This window comes from Triturus cristatus, chromosome 1_1 (assembly GCF_964204655.1).
Source record: "Triturus cristatus chromosome 1_1, aTriCri1.1, whole genome shotgun sequence".
In the NCBI taxonomy this organism is placed as follows: Eukaryota; Metazoa; Chordata; class Amphibia; order Caudata; family Salamandridae; genus Triturus; species Triturus cristatus.
In genome coordinates this window covers 590,241,092-590,260,512 of record NC_140579.1, presented here as the reverse complement: position 1 = coordinate 590,260,512, position 19,421 = coordinate 590,241,092, and the positions used below count along the sequence as shown (strand labels likewise).

At 44.8% G+C, this 19,421-nt stretch overlaps 1 protein-coding gene across 7 annotated transcripts in view; it reads left to right on the top strand.

Moving 5' to 3' along the window:
* The window catches only part of BLTP3A (bridge-like lipid transfer protein family member 3A), a 1,033,704-nt gene that overhangs the window by 767,461 nt on the left and 246,822 nt on the right, over positions 1-19,421 (top strand). For all 7 annotated transcript variants that reach the window (XM_085645841.1, XM_085645832.1, XM_085645827.1 and 4 more), the window contains one exon: positions 9,251-10,707. In XM_085645841.1, coding sequence (XP_085501967.1) covers positions 9,251-10,707 — 1,457 coding nt within the window. The remainder of the gene's footprint in view (positions 1-9,250; positions 10,708-19,421) is intronic.

Genomic DNA, 19,421 nt, shown 5'->3' with positions numbered 1-19,421 from the left:
TACTACTCACTCTCTACTACTCACCCTCTACTACTCTCTACTACTCTCTCTCTACTACACACTCTCTACTACTTGCTCTCTACTACTCACTCTACTACTCACTCTACTACTAACTCTCTACTACTCCCTACTACTCACTCTACTACTCACTCTCTACTGCTCACTCTCTACTTCTCCACTACTCTCTACTTCTCCACTACTCTCTACTAATCACTCTCTACTACTCACTCTGTACTACACTCTACTACTCACTCCCTCTACTACTCACTCTCTACTACTCACTCTCTACTACTCACTCTCTACTACTCACTCTCTACTACTCTCTCTCTACTACTCTCTACTACTCTCTACTACTCACTCTCTACTACTCTCTACTACTCACTCTACTACTCATTCTCTACTACTCATTCTCTACTACTCTCTCTCTGCTACTCTCTACTACTCACTCTCTAATGCTCACTCTCTACTACTCCCTCTACTACTCACTCTCTACTACTCCCTCTACTACTCACTCTCTACTACTCTCTACTACTCCCTCTACTACTCACTCTCTACTACTCTCTACTACTCTCTACTTCTCACTCGCTACTACTCTCTACTACTCACTCTCTACTACTCACTACTACTCTCTCCTACTCACTCTCTGCTACTCTCTCTACTACTCTCTACTACTCTCTCTACTACTCTCTCTCTACTCTCTACTCTCTATTACTCATCCTCTACTCTCTACCTCTACCTTTCTCTACCTCTCTCTCTACTACTCTCTACCTCTACCTCTCTACCTCTACCTCTCTACCTCTACCTCTACGTCTCTACCTCTACCTCTCTACCTCTACGTCTCTACCTCTACATCTCTTCCTCTCTACCTCTCTCTACCTCTCTCTACACGCACACATATGCACATATATGCATTTATATATATGTATGTGTATATATATGTATATACATACATATATAAACATATATATAATCTGCATATCTATATACATACAAATATAAATGCATGCATACATATACAGATATGCATCTTATTTACATGAAATTTTGAAAAACACTAATAAAAGCAAAGCTAAAAAGCCACCTAATTACAAACAGAATTGCTTTAACTTAAACGAGGGCGAGACCTATTGCATTTTCAATGCTTGTTTACTTTGGTTCCATCAAGAAGTCATTCAGATGTGACACATTTGCCATAAATTCTGAATGGTAGCACTCTAGTTCTTCATTAGATCACTGTAGTAAAGCTACTGCTCACCAGGGAAGTCTGCTGCTGGTATTCAAAGTGCATGTTTCAGTCTGCATGTCAGAACTTTTTAATGAAATAGAAGAGGATTTGAGAAGTCAAAATGTGCCCTACGTTTTCTTTCTGCAGCACTAGTCATAATTTCTATGGCAAAATGAACCCCCTCATTTTGTTCCTTTGCAAATTAAATGTTTTAAATGTTACCACTTTATTCCAATCGAGATGGCTGCAGGTGTGCCATACTTTTGTCATAAGTACGACGGTTAGCGCTCTAGTTGTTCTTTAAAACACTCTGGGATTTCTGTCATTGGGCTATACTTGGGCTACATCTCGGTGATATTTGTGCTACATTTGGGCTCTTTTGTCTCTGGTGGCCATCTTGGGAGACTTGTTATGAAGTTTCCTAATTTCCTCATTTACTGCAGTCTCCTCAGTAGGCATACTGTCAGTTTTTTACTTTGATTCAATGAAGAAGGCATTCAGATGTGTCACACATTTGCCATGAATTCAGAATGTTAGCACTCTAGTTGCTCGTTAGATCACTGTAGTAAAGCTACTGCTCACCAGGGAAGTCTGCTGCTGGTATTGAAAGTGCATGTTTCAGTCTGCATGTCAGAATTCTTTAATGAAATAGAAGAGGATTTGAGAAGTCACTCAAAATGTGCCCTAATTTTTCTTTCTGCAGCACTAATGATACATTCTATGGCAAAATGAACCCTCTCATTTTGTTCCTTTTTAAATTAAATGTTTTAAATGTTACCACTTTATTCCAATCAAGATGGCTTCAGGTGTGCCATACCTTTGCCATAAGTATGACTGTTAGCGCTCTAGTTGTTCTTTGGAACACTGTGGGAAGCTGCAGTAGAACACAAAGGAATCAACTGACAGTCTCTGCCCTTGTTGGATGTACATGTTTTACTGAGAATGTCAGACTTCATTCTCACATGACAGAGAAAGATAATGTGAATTTACAGAAAATATGCTCTCAGTTTAGCTTATAGATCACCTTACAAACCTCTGTGGGAAAAGCATGTGAAAATAGTTTTCTCTCAAACATGATTCATGATATCCCAGCAGAAGGCTTTTTCACATGGTAAAATCACCTTAGAACATACTACAATTCCTAAAATGAGTATGGTACCATCAACAAATGATTTATAATGTAACTAAGGTCTTAAAACCTTCTATTAACTGCAATGCTTTTTAATGAGGTGCTATTATGTATATTGATCCCAAGATGGCTGCCAACACTTCTTGGATGAAGTGCTGACAGCCAATCAGATCTCACAATGAGATGTGTGGTTAGGCTCCGCCCAGATATGTATATGATTTTACTTTTGATTTTCTCAGGAACTACTGAACGGATTTACACCATATATGCAAAAGGCACATGCCTGACCTGAGGACTACCTCTTTGCCAAATTTCAAGTAATTCTGTTCAGCCGTTCTGGCTGTAGCTGTGTCTAAAGGTCCTATGGAAAAATGCATGGGGAAAACGCGTTTTGGGACCCCTCTTTTTTCTCGGCCCCCGCTTGACGAATCACCCCGAGACTTTCAGGGTAGGAGCTGAACAGAGCGCCCCATTAGTTTTGAAAATTTCGCGAGGATTCGTCAACCGGCGCCCAAGTTTTTCAAAATAGAATTTTGAGATTTCCTATGGAAACTAGGTTGTAACTATAACTATCTACTGGCGACCGCCAGTAGATAATATATATATATATATATATATATATATATATATATATATCGAGCACGATCCAGCATTAATCCGTTGAACGAAAAAGCAGGAACGGACCACCACACAGCCAAGTATTCTTTTGAATTTCAGTGCTTTATTCCATATTTCCAGCCAGCATGACGCGTTTCGACCGGGAAACCCGGTCTTGATCACATGACATGCCCCGATCACCTACGTGTTTAAATACAGGTGTAATTGAACATTGGCCCCTCCCAGGAGTAAATAGAGACAACAGACTAAACACTCAAGTTATCTAGTTACATAGTCGCTGTTATGTGTGCACATCTAATCCAATATATATTTTTTGCAATTGCAGGAGTAGATGTGTGAATATAGACAATTATAAATATAATTATAAACACAATGGTTTTTGAATTTTAAAATTTATAAGTTTTAAAATTTCAAAGTTTCAAAGTTCTGGTGGGCAAGTGCCCCTAATTCAACATATATATATTTGTTTGAATCAGAAAAGAAGCATAAATATGCATGTCAGAACAAATATAAACATAATAACAGTTATGTTATAATGGGCAAGTGCCCAATATTTAACATATGTATCCTTGTCTGTACTCAGGAAGGGGAACATGTGTATTTATATACCTGCATTTTCTTTTGTATTTGCTTTTCTGATATAAAGTGCCAAGTGCAAAAACCAAAAAATTATCTAAATATAATACATTAAGAGTTTTTCCATAGGGGTTTAGTATTAATACTAAGATACCTGAGATTAAATTTATAACTGATTATTTTAGCGAAAATCATGTCTCATGTTCAGTTTCGCTAGTTCTTTTTAGAGCTTCTTAACAGTACAGTGCATGAAAAATGGTAAATAAATAAGGATAAAAAACCGTGTGCAAATAGCAATTAACAAAGCCACCCACCTCATACATACCAGATAAAAACCAGTAAAAACAAGTAAAACTAGTTAAGATCCAATAAAATGACGGTTGTAGCTCATATAAAAATCATTCTTACACGATTAAAACATCAATCCTAAAAACCATTATCACAAAATAATTATTAATAGACTTATATTTTTCTTTGATCAGATCATTTGCAGCAAATTTAAGATACAACGTTCAAAGATCAAATTTCTTGCCATCTCACGAAGTTCTTAAATAAAATTGTACAAAAAATACTCCAAAGATTAACTACAAAAAGTTGTGCAGGTCTTCCCCAGTGTTTAAACCGTTTGGCATTTTAGTATCTAATTGTACTATGTACTGGCTTTCTAATCTGCGTAATTGTTTCTCTCTGTCACCACCCCTGATGGATTTAGGTACGGCATCTATGACAAAATATTTGAGGTCATTTAAATTGTTTTGATGCACTAGTTTAAAATGTCGAGCCACAGGGTAGTTGGAATCAGAGTTGACAATAGCCCGTAAATGCTGAAGAATGCGGTTAAAAACTTGAAGTTTTGTACTGCCCACATATTTTAATTGACAAGTGCATTCCAGGACATAGACCGCATAGTCGGTCTTACATGTAAACTGCCCTTTAATTTTACATGTGTTTGTAGAGAAAGCGTCTAAAAACTCTGTTTTGTTGATGCCAAATTTACAAGCCCTACATGAGCTACATTTGTAAAAACCTGTCTTATTCGTTAACCAGTTCGTTTTTTCTTTTTGTATTTCTGGGCTAGTTTTTACAAGTGCATCCCTCATAGAGGGTGCTCTTCTAAATGTGATAGATGGTGAATCCTGTATTTCTGATGATAATGAAATGTCAGACTTTAAAATAGGCCAATTTCTCGTAATGATGCCTCTAAATCGTTTGTGATGGCAACTATACATGGTTATTAATCTGACTAATGATTTTTCTTTTTTATTTGGTTCATCATTAGTGCTCAGAGGAATCACATCTTTGTCAATATTTGTTGTTATGTCTGGAGGGCTTTGTATTTTGGCTAGGGCAGTTTTAAGATCAAGCATTTTGTAACCCCTTGCTAAGAATCTCTCTACTGATTCATTTAGGCAAATAGTTAAATCTTGTTCATTGCTGCAAATTCTTTTAATTCTAAGAAATTCCCCATAGGGAATACTTTTGATCAAATGTCCAGGGTGGGTGCTGCTAGCATGGAGAATCGAGTTCCCAGCAGTTGTTTTTCTATGGAGTGTTGTATTAATGATATTGTTAGTAATATATATCTCAACATCCAGGAACTCAACTCTCTCTTTGTTAATGTTTGCTGTAAATTCCAGGTTAAGACTGTTGATATTGATAGTATCAACAAATTTTTGTGCGGATTCAGTGGTGCCATGCCATATTATGCAGACATCATCTATGAAACGCCACCATCTTACTATGTTAGATATGTCTGAGTTTATCAAGATGTGTTTTAAGACATGCTCCTCCCACCAGCCTACATGCAAACATGCATAGCTGGGGGAGAAGCATGCTCCCATCGCCACGCCCCGTAGTTGTTGATAAACTTCTTTGTTGAACAAAAAATAATTGTTATTTAGGCATATACGTATCATAGTCAATAACATTTTGTTATGTTCATTGAATTTTACATCCCTGCTTTCGAGATATTGTTTTGTGGCTTCAAGGCCATCTTCATGATTAATGCTGGTGTAAAGGGAGCATATATCCATCACAATAAAACAATATTCGCTGTTCCATGTAATCTCCCTAAGTTTATTTAAAAAGTGGCCAGTATCCTTTATATATGAAGGAAGCAATTCTACAAAATCTCTAAGAAAAAAATCAACATACTTGGACATAGTTTCTAATAATCCACGTTGGGCAGATATTATAGGTCGCCCAGGTACCGGGGTTATTTGTTTATGTACTTTAGGTATGAAGTACAACGTCGGAGTACATGGGTGATCAGTTTTCAGAAAATTATATTCTTCTTTGCTAATAAGACCCATTCTTTTCCACTGTGCTAGTTCCCTGAAGACCAGATCTTTTACTGCTCTTAATTCAGAAAAAGTTGCCTTCCTATAGCATAATGGATCCCCAAGATGTCTATAGGCTTCTTTAATATAGGCATCACGTGGCCAGAGCACAATATTGCCCCCTTTATCTGCATTTTTCACAATTATGTTGTTATGGTCATTGATTTTCTTAATTAATCTCGAATATTGTTGTTCATTATAACTTCTGTGTTTATTTTCACATAATATATTTCTGTTCAACGTTTTCAATTCATCAATAACACAGTCACTGAAAATGTCTATAGCATCCCGTGGCATAATTGGAATGAAAGTTGATGGGGGACGGAAAGGGCTGGTGGCTGGGCTGGTACTATTAATCCCCATTTCACGAAGCTCCTCCTGTGTATTTCCCACTGTTTCATCTGCATGGCCTGCTAATGAATAGACATTTCTCAACATAGGCACATCTGATACCTGGAATTGATTACTCGGTTGAGTCTCTACCGCCAGTAGATAATATATATATATATATATATATATATATATATATATATATATATGGTTTCATCTATCCTCGAATAAGGTGTTCAACAAATCAAGGTGTTGAAGATTTTCATCCATGATATTATTATTATTTTTTTATCCTGATGAAGGTGGCATACAGACCAGGATTTGTCCACCGAAATGTGTATCAACATTTGTAACTGTCTCCTGTTGTCTGTCTTGATACAAAGAATTTATGACTTTGTAGATTTCCTCCTTGTTTCCTGGACTGGGAGCATACAACAGAGACCTTGTTTTTAATTTTCTGGACTGAATTGACCCACGAGCGGTAAGTCTTTGATTGAGGGCACTTATAAGACAACAAGAATACCTTTTTGTTGTTGCTTAAAGTATTTCTGGAATTTGAATTATTTCAATTAAAATACATTTAAATACATTGGCAGTCTCTCTTGTAGTTGTCTATTGCATGGCATTTCAAAGATAGATGAATCCATATGTATAACCTTTTGCTTGATGTATTATTATATGGGCTTTGAAGAGTTGTGTTATGTTTTGTTTGAGTGGGGACTCTTTCGCCCTTAAACGTCCCGCATGCTGTGTTTTCTGGCTTCCGGAAAAAGTGTCCTCATCACAGTGATACAGATGATTTTCCCAGGTCGAATTGGTGAATTATTTCCTATTAATGGTGCGCTCAAAGTTTGGGAAGGCCGAGAAGACCATACTCTTGCGAGCTATAAAATAGTTTTTGGCCTCTCCTCTGTACATGACATGATGTTGAGTGTTCCTATTTTAGATCTTTGAGGTGGCATTTGTGGGGAGTGGTAATATGACGTTAAATCAAATTGAGTTTTTCAGAATACAAGGAGTGTTGTGATTTTTGAATTCCACTTGCTGGTCCTCGTTTTTTCTCCCTCACCTTTTTGTTTTCCCTCCGCATTCACCTCCAGTCACAGTGAGAAAGTAGAAAGAGATTAGATATAGAATGAAGTGTGCCATTAAAAAAACAATGAAATTGTAGTCTGTGAATTGTGTGTAACTATATTGTTGGTGTGTGTTAATATGTAGTAGTGACCATCACATAGTCAAGTTTTAATGCCAATTTGTTTAACAAGAATAAGCTAAACAACTATTGCTTTGTGGCATGGGCCTGATACTATCAAAGAGGCGAATCCCAATGCATTGGATGCAGGATAGGTGAGTGGGATCTGTGATGGGAAGAGTTGAAAGAATGGTGGATTGCTAATTGTGTGTGTATGGTGTCATTTCAATATAATTCCTTAATTGGAAGAAGATCTGAGTACATGGAGAGAAATATTTAGACCCTTGACATATCAGACGTAGGCAGAACACTTTGAATGAAATGACATGCAAGATAACAATCCTGTTTCTCACTGCTGGACATGAAGCCTCACCTATCTGAATTTCTCTTACTGCTTACCATCAGCTGATAAGATGTTAGTGGGAATATATCAGGAGCCTCCACAGATACAGGTCTGCCATTCATTAAGCTACATTGTGTAATGTGGCACACCAGTCACCTTATTAGCTTTCTTATTAAGCACTGTTTGAGTTTAGTATAAAAGCTAGGGATTGTAAGTACAACATCCTTGCAAATAGCAATTATTTCCAATAGCTGGACATAGATAGGTAACATATCACATACTCTTGACCCAATCAAAAACTCAACCTAAACGCCCAAAGACTGGATGTGCCCAGGATAGGTAAATATACTCTCATGCGGCCCAAGTGAGGGAACCGAAGTAGAATCCCTTCACAGATAATTCCTATGGTGACAGGAGACCCTGGGACTGTGGTGGAGGAAAGTGTGCTGCTGCAGCAAAGTAGCTGAGGATAAAGGCTTTGGGATAGTCCATCTGCCATGCTGATGAGCCGTGAATGCTTTCACAGCAGAAGTTGCTACCTAATTAATGCCAGTTAATCTGTAGTAGGTAATGACATGATCACTTCATGTCTGGATTTTTTTTGTAAGGACACAGGTGAGAAATTGGAATTCCATGTGTAAAATGCCGTTCTGCTTTTTTTTGAAGATCTTGCCTATACAAAAGGCAGTTTTAGCGCCAGTGTGGCTTTTCTCTATAGAAGGGTCTTCATCCTTCTTCATGCTGCGTCCCTGTAAACCCCCCGCCCTTCAATTGTTTCTCAATTATTCTGCTAAATAGTCAACGTTTAAATATGTCAAAACATAATAAAACATTACAGTTAAGCTCTGTTACCTCTTTTTACGCGTGCTCCCAGTTAGGTTATAAATGACAAACGTTGTTAGTGATGACCCATTACAAAGTGGCTTACTGCTGCTCATGTTTTTAACACTTAAAAGAAAGCATAATGCTTCCCTTAGCCCGAGACTGGCTCCCCCCCTGAGATCACTTAAGACCTCCATAGGGGGTCCGCCCCCCAGTTTGAAGACCTCTGCTCTATAACATAGCTAACGAAAAGTTTGCATGAAACGATAAATGGTTTGCTGCTATTGAACAGAAAGGGTACCTTACATAGTTCTCCTGTAGTGTGTTTGTTTTGATAGATTATCCAGAAACGTCCCTTTGTAAGCTCACTGTTGGGCCTGCATCTCTTTCATCAGCACTCTCCTGTTCTCCCTTATCCTCCCTGCACTGACTAACCATCTCTCAGATTTTGACTTGACCATAGATGAGCTGGGTTGATTGATAGGCAAATCATTTGCCGGGTGCTACTGTAGATTTCCTCACCTTACATGACACACTCTTTTTCAGACCTACATGCACTGTCAGAAAAGCTTATATATTTTCTAATTATTTAGCTTTCATCTACTGTAGCATAGACCAGAGAAAGTGTTTTTTAGTTTCTTGGAAATTTTACCTTGTCTTTTTTTTCTTTCCACAGCTCTCTATCCCTGTGGAGAAGAAAATGGCTGATCACCCTGACCGCCCTCAGTGCCTCTCTGTGTGTATGCCCAGCATGAGCGCCACTAACACCCGGCATGTATCACACTGTAGCTGCACAGACCTCCAGTCTCTTTTCCGACATTTTGCTGCATTTGAATTCTTCCATGCCACTTTTTCTCGTTTTCCTAAGTCAACGGGTTGCTTTGGGCTGCTGCACAGCCTCTTTATGCGCCATGCCTACCCAGTAGACCCAGGCCTTGGAAATGACAGGGGCACCATACATGAAGCTTTGAAGACTCGGGCCTCAGAAAATCTGTGGTCTGTTTACTTTTCTGAAATTTCACTGCAGTTTGAGGGTTCTGAAAGTTCCAAGGGCAAACCTCTCTGCTTCATTGCGGCCTTTCCCTTATCTATTTGGGCATGCCTTCCTAACCGATACAAGCAGGTGCAAGAGTCCAGACAGCTCTTGAAAACCTCATCAACTCCTATAAAGCCTTCACTCAGCTACCATTCCTCAGTCACTAGCACGGAAGGAGAAACTGAGATTGGTCAAAGGTCAAAGCCAGAACAGAACTTTCAAAAGGTTTTCTCAAATCCACAGAAAGGATTACTGTCTCGAGGCAGCAGTAGCAGTTTGACAGAAACCAAGGAACTGGAGGCATCTGCAGATGTTCATATCCTAATGCACTCTACAGCTCATGTAAAGATCAGGTTGACCCATTATCAATATCTGGTGCTGCTTAGAATGAAGGAGGAGTTACAAGAGCTGCAGGAATTGCTGACTGAGGACACTCAGACACTGATGGGCCCTTCTACTCCGCTACAGACCTCTTGCATGGGTGTTCTCTTCACCAGCGCAGAGATCGCCCTACTACTACCCCCTGTCCTGAATTCTGAACCTGAGCACCTCTCTGCAGACTATGAAACCACTAGTTTTGTAGAGGCTGAGCTCTCCCATTCTGAGAGCAGGGAGGCCCTTGCCTCCGATTCAAAAGGATCAAAATGGGATGTCTCTCTGGATGTGGCTGCTAACCACATAGAGGGTAGTGACTTGGTGCCCTTGGATGGTAAGACAAAAATTATGGACAGCGGGGTGCTGCTGAATTCCCACTGTGAGGATAATAATGCTGATCTCTGCACTGAGCGTTTAGGGGTGCTTGATGAGGCTCATGAAGCCATGGAGGGCTTCCAAACAAAACAATGTGACCTGACTAGCAGTTCCTCTATGACACTGCAGCCTCATAACAGCAGGGCCCCATCAATGAGTGGGCAGGATATCATCTCGATGAAAAACTTGGAGGCAGAACTGACAAGTGCGCTGAACATGACCAAAGATGCCACTAAGGAAGCAATAAGCGTTACTATGGATCTCACTAAGGAGGCAGTTTCCCTCACCAAAGATGTCTTAAGCTTCAGCAAGGGCAAGATGAACTCCTTGCAGAAGCTTCAATCCAGGTATGTCAGTGAGCAGAGTGTGAGAGCCACCATGAGGCTCCGTCTGTTGCATGATTGATGAGGAGAGTCCTGTTGTGTAGTATGGCAAGTGAGGGTCTTCAGGTTGGCCTTCAGGTAGGCCACGTAATGCACACAGGACATTGCTAGTGTTTGAGTGCAAGCAGCATAGTTTGAGGCTAGTGGTTGTGTGAGACAGCATAGTGCTTCTTTTGGAGAGAGGACTGGGAGAGAGCCATTTTGGCTTGCAGTAGTACTTGGCCCAATCTTGAAATCAGTATAGCAATTGTCATACATCCTTGCTCATTTTTCAAATAATGCTTCGCCTATAACAGTTTGATCTTTGTCATACGTAACAAGTTACATTATCTAGCTTTCCAAGTGGTCTCTTTCTATCGTCCTACTACCTTGTGCATGATAGGAGTCTGCTTAGAAATTACAGAAATGCTTATTTTTCTTAGCACTTACTCAACAAACCCTCTTCTTAGCTAACTCTGAACTCTGGAATGTTTTAATCACTCTGAATTACTCTCACTAGCTTTTTATTTCTGTGCTACAATTGGGGTGATGATGATGTGTATATTAGGAGAAGCGAGGAGGGTATGCTTTTGAAGAACATAGACTGGCTAATTTAAATCATGAACCATTTAAATTCATAGATGTCCATGGTACTTCTGAACAACTTTTATGTTCTCTAGTCACAACCCAGAACCAGCTTGTCATTTTCCCCATTCCCCAATTTCACTTGAAAAAGACAAGACCGCTGTCTTTCTCCACTGGTCCACTTCCTCCACTGGTTCCTTGAGCCTGCATTTTCACTTTGTTCCCCACTCCCACCAAATGGTGTTTCCCACTCTTCTTTTTTTAAATGAATCTATCCTTTTGTGTTAAGCAGGGAACAGGCTAATTTATTCAGTGAAGAACTATAAGGTAATGTGATCCTTATGAGGCTTTACATCATCAGGCAGTACAGTATCTTTCAGTCACTAGGTTTGTGATTATAATATTCCCATTCAAAAGGGATGTTTGGGAAGCTGGGCCTAGCCCATTAACAAGATGTGAAAGTAATTTGACACTGAAAAAGAACAACTATTAAGGGGAAAGTATGTGTGGTGTAAGACGCATAGATTGAAGTGATGCATTTAATATTCATATTAAACAGCAAAGAAGTAGCGAATCTGAAGGAGAAAAGTTAGTGATAGATTCCTTACCTTAGAATATCCCCAGGCGTCAGACTGGATCCGGAAAGTTTTTTCATTAGCAGTACCCCTGCGCGTCAGTAGGTCGCTGGCGTCGTATGCACTGAGACGACGTCACGGAGACTACTTAGGCGCCACCCATGCGCGCTGACGTCAGTTCTTCCTTTTTCCGCACCAGTAAGCGCAGATCCGGTTAGAGCACGTACCTTAGTCACTTTTTTACTATCTTTTTGAGACTTTTGTCTCCTGTAAGTTTGAGTTGGTGCCGTAGGGATGCCTGGTTTTAAGTCTTGCGGGGCCTGCTGGCGCAATATGTTGGTGGGGGACCCCCACAACGTCTGTCTCTACTGCCTGGAGAGCGACCACGACTCCTGGGCCTGCATGGACTGTTTGGCCATGGCCCGAAGGCCTTGAGGGAGCGGCACCGGAAGCTGTTTGAGGTCCGGCACTCGTCCCAGGGGCCGCTCCAGGGAACGCTCTCGGGGCCACCATCATCGCTCTTCGGGCTCCAAGTCTTCACCCTCGGATTTGGGTAAGAGACGACACAAAAAGAAGTCGAAGAAGCGTTGTCGCTCTCCGACGTCCCCCCATCGATCCCCGGATGCGAACGAGGGGGACAGGGGTTCTGCCCCCTGCAGCTCCTTCGGAGCCCGGGAGTCCCTCGGCCTACCCACCTTACCCGGGTCCGTCGGCGTCACCCGCTCAGGTGCAAGAATTTCTTGCCACCTTGGACCGCCTGTTTAGGACTTCGGGCCCCGCGGTCCCGTGTCAGGATCCTGTCGGGCCGGCAGCTCCGGCGCCACTGGATCCTGCACCGCTGGCTCCAGCTTCAGTGCCACAAGGTCCCGCTGGATCCCTTGCTGCCGGCTCTGGCCCCAGCGCCGCCTCCGGCGCTGCAGTGAGTACTATTTGTCCCGCCCCTGCCCAGGTTTTCGGACACTTTTGTCCCTAACTGGTAACCGCACTGGGACACGGCGCCGGTCCAGCCCCATTCGGCACCGTTCCTGGCGCCGTTTGTTCCTTCCCCGGTCCCTACCCTGCTGCCGCAGCCTGTCCCGCATGCGGCGGAAGTGGAGGATGACTGGGAGGGATCCGAGGACCCTCTTGCTCGTCATTGTGACTCTGAGCAGGACTGGGCGGACGAGTTAGAGGAGGCCGGCGGACTCGATCTCGCCTCTGACCCGGGGTTTACCTCTCCTCCGCCTACCATGGAGGAGGGCGCCTCGTACACGATGGTGCTTCGTCGGGCCGCTGAGGTCCTCCACCTTGATCTCCCTACGGTGGCCCTGAAGACTAATCTCCTCACTGAGGTGCTCCACACGGCGTCCACTTCGTCAGAGCCCCTGCTGCCATTTAACGACGCCCTCACTGACTTTTTGCTTGGCACTTGGTCGCAGCCTGCCACGGGGGCCCCGGTGGATAAGAATGTCGCCAGGTGTCATCGCCCGGCGCCGGGTGACCTTGCCTTTCTGACCACTCATCCATCGCCCGAGTGCCTGATCATCCAAGCTTCGACGTCCCAGACGGCCTTTTCCACGGCTCCGACGGATAATGACTCTAAGAAGCTGGAGCAGTTCGGCCAGTGGTTCTTTTCTTCAGCCAGCTTAGGGCTGCGGTCAGTGAACACCGCTTGCCTCTTGGGCCGCTATTCCCACATGGTGTGGGATGCTGTTGCACAGGTGTTGCCTCAGTGTCCTGAAGAGGCCCAAGCTGTACTGTGCTGTTGCAGAGGGTAAGGATGCGGCTAAGTTTGCCATTCGGTGTGGTTTGGACACCGCAAACTCACTGAGTAGAGCCATTTGTACAACTGTGGCGCTTCGTCGCCATGCCTGGTTGAGATCTACCGGGTTCTTGCCAGATGTACAAAGTTCACTCATGGACATGCCCTTTGATGGCACCCGTCTGTTTGGCGATAAGGCTGATAGTGCGCTGGAGCATTTTAAGGACTCGCGGGCTACGGCCAAGTCCTTGGGTCTTTCCACAAAAAGCCCAGCCACTCCTGGTCTTCGTTCCTTTCGTGGCCAAGGCACGGGCTCTCAGGCACGTTCCTTCAGCAAGCCTGTACAGAACCAGCCTCAGCGCGGCCGTGGCTTCCTCAGGGGCGGGCCTGGGAATCAGTGTGGGGATCAGTCCACCTCCGCCGCTTCTACCTCCAAACCTTCCAAATCCGAGCTTTGAGGGGCACCCCACACCAGTGGGTGGCAGGATCCGCAATCACCTCCACCACTGGCACGCTATCACATCGGACAAGTGGGTGTTGCAGATCTCCGCAGGGGTTACTCCCTTCACTGTCAATCCAGCCATGCCACCTCAGTACCACCGCATGTCGAGGGAACACTTGGCAGCTCTCCAGCAGGAATTCACGACCTCCTGGGCCAGAAGTAGGGAGTGGTGGTTATTCCCACTACTTTCTGGTCCCCATGAAGGACAAAGGAGTTCTGCGTCCCATCTTGGACCTCCGGAAGGATAAGTTCAAAATGCTGACTCTGGCTCAGGTCTTGGCCGCCCTCGACCCCGGAGACTGGATGTTAGCGTTGGACTTGCAGGACGCATATTTTCACATCCCCGTCCTGCCGGCCCACCGGCGTTACCTGCGGTTCACGGTATGCCCGGAGCATTTTCAGTTTGCCGTGCTCCCTTTCGGCCTTACCAGCGCCCCTCGGGTGTTCACGAAGGTGATGGCGGTGGTCGCAGCTCACCTGCGCAGGTCAGCGGTGTCAGTCTTCCCTTACCTCGACGACTGGTTGCTGAAGACGGGCTTGCCCTAGGCAGTCGTCAACCACCTTCAGACTACGGCTGACCTCCTGCATTTGCTGGGGTTCTCCATCAACGTGCAGAAGTCGCATCGGAGTCCCCCTCAGACGCTCCCCATCATCGGAGCGGTTCTGGATTCGACGCTGTTTCGGGTTTATCCTCCCGAGCAGCGAGACCGGGATATTCAGCCTATGATTCCGATCTTTCAGCCTCTATCCCGGGTTTCAGTCATGATGACCCTCCGGCATCCTGCTAGTGCCGCATGCCAGATGGCATATGCGGGCTCTGCAGTGGGACCTGAAGTTCCAGTGGGCGCAGCATCAGGGCAACCTGTCCGATCATGTCCATATCTCGAAGGGTACTGCACGACAATTGCAGTGGTGGCTCACGAATCGCGTTTGGGTCAATGGCAGATCCCTCTCCCTTCCCCATCCGGAGCACACAGTGGTGACAGATGCGTCCCTCCTGGGATGGGGAGGCCACTTGGGAGAGGCGGAGATCCGAGGACTCTGGTCTCCGACGGAGCCCTGACTCCATATCAACGTTTTGGAGCTTCGGGCGATCCGACTTGCACTGAAGGCATTCCTTCCCTCTGACCGGGGAAGTGTGGTGCAGGTGTTCACGGACAACACCACTGCCATGTGGTATTGCAACAAACAGGGCGGGGTGGGGTCCTGGACCCTATGTCAGGAGGCTCTGCGCCTCTGGACATGGCTGGAACATCAAGGCATCACCGTGGTGGTTCAACACCTGGCAGGTTCTCTGAACGCCAGGGCGGACGAACTCAGCCGCCGGTGCTTGATGGATCACGAATGACGTCTGCACTCGGACGTGGTGCAAGGTCTCTTTCAGCAGTGGGGAGAGCCTTGGTTAGATCTATTCGCCACCGAAGAGAATGCGCAATGTCATCCGTTCTGCTCATTGGAATTTCCAAGGTGGCACTCGCTAAGCGACGCTTTTCGTCGCGAGTGGAGTTGCGGTCTATTTACGCCTTTCCGCCTATACCACTTCTGCCCAGAGTGCTGAAGAACCTTCGGCGCCACCTGGCCCAAGTCATCCTTGTGGCTCCGGATTGGGCATGAAGATACTGGTATCCCGAGCTACTCAGCATGGCGATCGATCCCCCCATACGACTGCCTCTTCGGGAGGATCTTCTGTCGCAGCAGCAGGGGACGGTCCTTCACCCAAACCTGTCCAGCCTCCACTTCCATGCGTGGAGATTGAGCGGCGACAGTTGACAGCTGTCGCTCTTCCTCCCGCAGTCTGTGATGTCATTCTGGCAGCCACTAAAACGGTATACGCCTGCAGGTGGAACAAGTTTGTGGCATGGTGCACAGCTAAGGCTGTGGATCCCCTTTCTGCCCCTCTTTCCGAAGTCCTTCTGTTCCTTCTTTCTTTGGCCCAGCAGGGCTCTGCTCTGGGCACTATCAAAGGTTATCTTTCTCCCATCTCTGCCTTGTTACGACTTCCAGATCAGCCTTCGCTTTTTAAGTCCCTGGTTGTTAACCGTTTCCTAAAAGGCATTATGCACACGTTCCCTCCTGTGCCGCTCATCATGCCTTAATGTGACTTAAACCTTGTCTTGACATATCTGATGTGCGCTCCTTTCGAGCCCCTTCATACCTGTCCTTTGCGTCTTCTCACTCTCAAGACGCCTTTCCTGGCGGCTACCACCTCTGCCAGAAGAGTGAGTGAGATCCAGGCTCTTTCTTCCAAACCTTCTTTCCTTTTTGTTCATCCGGACAAAGTGGTTTTAAGGACCCGTCCTTCTTGCCAAAGGTTGTCACGCCCTTACACATCGGGCAGACCATCACTTTGCCCACCTTCTTTCCGACTCCGCATCCTTTGAAAGAGGAAGAGAGGCTCCACCGTCTGGACCCAAAACATGCGCGCTCGTTCTACCTGCAGCGCACACGACCGTTCCGGGTGGATGACCAGCTCTTTGTTGGCTACGTGGGCGCCAAAAGAGGTCGGGCTGTGCACAAGCGGACCATCTCTCTGTGGGTCGTTCTTTACATCAAGGCCTGTTACTCGTTGGCTAAGCAGGAGCCTCCTGTGGGGCTGCGTGCTCATTCTACCAGGGCAATGGCAGCCACTACTGTCTTGGGATGCGGCGTCCCCTTGCAGGACATTTGTCAGGCAGCTACGTGGGCCTCGCTGCACACGTTTACCAAGCATTACTGCTTTGACAGTCCGGTCTGGAGAGACTGCTTCTTTGGCTGTTCTGTTCTCCGTGATTTGCTGGGGTAATCTATTCGCAGACCCACCACCGGGGTTGGTATTGCTGGGGTATCTATTCTAAGGTAAGGAATCGTTAATATGTCTCTTTCAGATGCACAAGTTACTACTTGTGTAACGATATATCTATAAGAGACATTAGTTAGTGATACATTCCTTACCGCCCCACCAATCCTCCCTGTTCTGCGAAATGATTTCTAGGGTTAAGGTCATCCCCTTTATGGCACCAGTGGTCAGTTTCTTGCATGGCTCTGCGTTCCTGGCGCGGAAAGTCGTGTACAGAACTGACGTCAGCGCGCATGGTTGGCGCCTAAGTAGTCTCCGTGACGTCATCTCGGCTCATACGATGCCAGCGACTGACGCGGAGCCGCACGACGCCACCTACTGACGCGCAGGGGTACTGCTAACGAAAAAACTTTCCGGATCCAGTCTGATGCCTGGGGATATTCTAAGGTAAGGAATCTATCACTAACTAATGTCTCTTACAGATATATCGTTACACAAGTAGTAACTTGTGCTATAGGTATGGCTCCATGATAATTGGCAGCGACACCTGGACATTGATTCTACCAGAAGATGTTGACAATACCCCTTTAGATTCTGCCCAAACTGCTACCACAAACTTATCTGAAAGGATAAGCACAAGGTGTGCTGTTCTTGCCTTCCCAAGGATTACATTTACGAGGGGTGCAAGGCTGATGAAGAATTCTTCCTGAGTTTCTTTCAGGTAAGGGAGAAGCAGAGGTGGACCATCTCCATGATGCAGTCACAGACCAAGCAGGAGTCCCTCAAGCAGCTTGGACTGTCATTCGTCGAGGAGATGCCCAAGGATGCCATATGAGCCCAGGACTAGGGTTCTGACGTCAGACGGGCCTATGTCAACCTCAAGAGCAATGAATCACCGAAAAAGAGTTGAAAGACACTAAACATTTCAAGAGATAAACTCCAGAAGGGCTATAGTCAGAACAGGTATGGAGCAGAAACATTTGGATCGAAAGTCAATAAAGGCACCCATGGTATTGAAACAACTGGCATCCGATAGGGAAACACATGTCCAAAGAGCACCACAGGTCAAAGCACATAGTCACCCCTTGGGTAAACCTTCGAAACCTGACTCCACTCAGAAAGAGGTGATAAGAGAGGGACAAAAATTGGAACAACAAGGACTCCTTGACCCTGAAAAGGAAGACTCAAGTTAGAAGGAAGAAACAGAGACTCAAGCCAAAGCTATGACAAATGAAGAAGGAGTTGACGACTCCATAAAAAATGTAAGAACAAGAGGAAGAACTCTTCTACAAGGAGAAAGAACAATTTGAGCAACTAGTGGAGTTGAAAAGCCCTGCAGAAGAGACTTGGGAAGACCTTAAAGCAGACTCTTCAGAGGAGAGCATAGATTCATACTCATCTAGCCCTTCACCACCGGATAACATCTCTATGTATTACGCTGTCATCAAAAGTGCAGCAGACTCCTACAGAATATAACTAATGGAAGAGCAGAGTCTTGCTTCCTACAAGAAACCCTGGGCCCCGCACAGAAGAGGGGCCTCTACCAAACTATTTGTCCCAGCATCATGGATCAAAGAAGAAGCCCTGCAAAGTGGTCACACCCAGGGTGGACAATAAATACAAACACTACATGGATACATACCTGCATCAAGACTAGTGCCTCAGTAGACTCCATCATAGTTTGCACAGCCTGTAAAAGAGCCAGTGCACCCACATCCACGGGCCCTCCACCGGAGGAGAGCAAGAGGATTAAAACAGTGAGGAAAGAATTGAGAGAGAACAATGTTCTCCTGAATAGATATAGATACCAACAATGGTAGAGGATGGAGGAGCTAATGTAACACCTCCCTGACCAATTGAAGAAAAAGGCGAAAGCTGTCATACAAAAAAGCAAGACAATAGTGAACACGTGAGAAATTGGTCCTTGATGTATCAGACACAACCAGCAGGCAGTTGTGCACGGGCACAACACTGAAAACATGCATGAATGAAAGTCTCTGGCTTCAAACAAAAAGTACAATCCTCCATCATTAAAATTCCATTCACTGAGGCGGAACTATTTGAAACAGCTCCAGATGAATCCCTACAGCAGATGAAAAGGGACAAGGCAGTTGCGGCCCTATAAAATAGGGGCTCATTCAAGGTGGGCTTGACACCCAGCAGTAGAGAGTTTTCAACCAACCACACAACTGAGCCAGAGTCCATAAACAAGCTTTGCTTAGTCAACAGGAATGCCATAGTACCCACTGCTATTCCAGAGACAGTCCTCTCTGGAAATAGCTTCAAGGAAAGGCCAAACCACAAGACGAGCAGCGCCCTCAAGAAAGTGACTGCATAAAGGATGCCTCTGCTATCAAACAGGTGGGGGGGGGCAGGGTAGGAGGATTCCTCCTGGAGTGAAGCAAAATAATCTCCGACAAATGGGTATTAAACTTAATTCAGCTTTATACAGCATAGAACCATGGAATATATCACCAAGCCAAAGGAAAGTGTTTCCAGAGGACAGTAACTGATACCCCT